Source organism: Engraulis encrasicolus, chromosome 20 (genome assembly GCF_034702125.1).
Source record: "Engraulis encrasicolus isolate BLACKSEA-1 chromosome 20, IST_EnEncr_1.0, whole genome shotgun sequence".
NCBI classification, from domain to species: domain Eukaryota; kingdom Metazoa; phylum Chordata; class Actinopteri; order Clupeiformes; family Engraulidae; genus Engraulis; species Engraulis encrasicolus.
The window spans coordinates 6,769,364-6,771,863 of record NC_085876.1 but is presented as its reverse complement, the minus strand read 5'-3'; the positions used below and the strand labels follow the sequence as shown (position 1 = coordinate 6,771,863).

Genomic DNA, 2,500 nt, shown 5'->3' with positions numbered 1-2,500 from the left:
TCCACGCATACTCTCCAGGGAAGCCCTCTCAAAGGGCCATGTCTGGTTGGACCTGATCTTGTTGATATTTATGCCATTCTGTAATCGCCTGCGACCGCTTTGCTTCCCACCGTCCCCTCACACAACGCCACGTCAGTCACTTAGCTGCAGCCTGCCTGCCTTCTTGCCTGCTAGCTAGCTCAAAGCCCCAACTACATAATCACGGGTTGCCCAGGCACTTTTTGAAGATGAAGTAATGTACCGAAACTGTTGCTGTTGCTCTGATAGTGTACACCAACAACAGACATGGTTTTAACAGTGTCAGGTCTAACTGCATAGTTCTGCATATTGTGATGGCAGACAGAGCTTGAAAGTTTGTTGGGAGAGGTGCTGAACTTTGATCCTTTGTTACTGTTCTGTTGACATGCCCTACCGCACAGATACACGTCTCAGAAAGGAAATGACCACGGAGACGGAGGGATAGCCCACAGTGTTTTTGACAGTTAACCGTAGCGACACACATTCTCTCTCTGCTACCTTTGCTCTGCCCCTCATTTGCTGACCAGCGGTGTATAAGCGAATGGACATAGCTGCTAGACATGAAGGAGGAGGATTTTTCGACTTCAGGTACAGTGAAACAGTGATCTCTTTTTATTCAGTCGTGATCAGTCTACCCGTCCTGCGACCTTACTTTATTTTATGTATCCAGTCGAGGCAGCACAGATTGTAAGCCTTCCACATGTCAAACCACATTGTGTGTAGCAAACATGGTTTGAATTGGATGCAGAAACAAGTCCTAATTGCATAGTTGGTTTCGTCATGTTGAAAATAGGTAAGTCACAGGCGATTTGGAAATTACTTTGATCTGGCTTGAGTTCAGATTCAATCCAACATTCAACATTCCTCAAAGCTGTGCATTTGTATGAGAGACAGACAGGTCAGACAGACAGGGTAGGGAGAACCATGGACAGTTTTTTTGTTTATGGGAATTAGTGTTACTTTAATCATTTCTGGCCTGTGTTTGTTGCCAAACATGCTCTCAGACAGTGTGCCGCTGTGTGTGTCTCATTTGCCAGAGCATGTGTTTCTGATGTAGCTCGAAGTCAGAGACCGTTTTATGAGGATGTTTTCGGACAGGTAATTAAAGTTGTGTGCAGCAAGCAGCAGACACGAGTCGGTATGCACACAGCAACGACACACTTGAGACTGTCTGCCAGTGCCAGCCTATATCTGAACTGTTGCAATACTACGCAGCATTATGTCAATGATGTGTAAATAGAAGGTTCATGAATATTAGTTGTTGAGAGTAGAGAGATGTCGTGGCAGTAGGTTATTGGACTGAACTGCTGAAAGATTCATAGCAGGCAGTCTAAGGGGATTGTAAGCCCTATGGCACTGGCCTAAGCCTGTGCATGTGTGTGTGTGTGTGTGTGCATGCGTGCGCCCGTGCGTGCGCGCGCCCGTGCATCAGGGTTGGAACTTAACACCCATCCACTCCCCAAATATGGATACATTTGTCAACCTACCAGTCACTTTGACGGGTGAAAACTTTCACCTCAACTGGAGCTGTGAATAGCCTGAATGTCCAGGCGATCTTTTTTTTGTTTGATGAGATTTGCCGTTCTTCACTCTAAAATTGATTAAAATGCAGGAATTGCATCCTAAAAATACAAAATATTCTGGGGAAGGCCCCCAGACTCTGACCGCCTGACCACGTAATAATTACTAATTATTATGATTATTATTATATGAGCTGACTGGTAAAAATGGCCAGTGACTGATAGATTTTGAAATCTACCTGCCACAGTGACTAGTGGGGAAAAACACAAGTTCCACCCCTGGTGTGCATGCGTGCGCAGGTCCGCTGACACGTTTGCCTGCCCAGGACAAAAGCATTGGAATAGGCCCCCTCTCAATGCACACGATGTACTACTGAGGAGGACCCAATTCTGGGCCCGTACGATACCTGGCCCAGGACCACTAATCCCTTTGTCCGTGTGTGTGTGTGTCTTTGTGTGTGTGTCTTTGTGTCTTTGTGTGTGTGTGTGTGTGTGTGTGTGTGTGTGTCTTTGTGTGTGTGTGTGTCTTTGTGTGTGTGTGTGTTTGTGTGTGTGTGTGTGTGTGTGTGTGTGTGTGTATGTCTTTGTGTGTGTTTGTGTGTCTGTGTGGCAGATTAGCAATATTATTTTTACCACCTCCAGGACTCCCTCAGCACGGGCAAAGCCTCTTTCAGCAGATTTGACTCCTTAGTCTTCTGCTGCTTACTCTCTCCCAGTCTTTATTGGGTTGGGGTTCCTCTGTCTTATCTCTCTCTCTCTCTCTGTCAGATTTTATCTCTCTCTCTCTCTCTCTCTTTCTTTTTCTCTCTCTCTCTCCCTCTCTCTCTCTCTCTCTCTCTCTCTCTCTCTGTCAGATTTTATCTCTCTCTCTCTCTCTCTCTTTCTTTCTTATGGTCCACTGGGCTCTTCTGCTTTCCCTGACTCTGTCTTTTCCCCATTTCATATTATGCCTCATTATCCAC

The 2,500-nt window shown here is 45.9% G+C and overlaps 1 protein-coding gene across 2 annotated transcripts in view; it reads left to right on the top strand.

The window, feature by feature from the left end:
- The window catches only part of mgat1b (alpha-1,3-mannosyl-glycoprotein 2-beta-N-acetylglucosaminyltransferase b), an 18,191-nt gene that overhangs the window by 734 nt on the left and 14,957 nt on the right, over window positions 1-2,500 (top strand). Inside the window, exon 2 of one of the 2 annotated variants that reach the window (XM_063185257.1) lies at window positions 420-606. The exons of the other annotated variant lie outside the window; for it this stretch is intronic. Coding sequence (XP_063041327.1) covers window positions 579-606 — 28 coding nt within the window. The 5' untranslated portion in view covers window positions 420-578. The remainder of the gene's footprint in view (window positions 1-419; window positions 607-2,500) is intronic. 2 annotated transcript variants of the gene reach the window in all.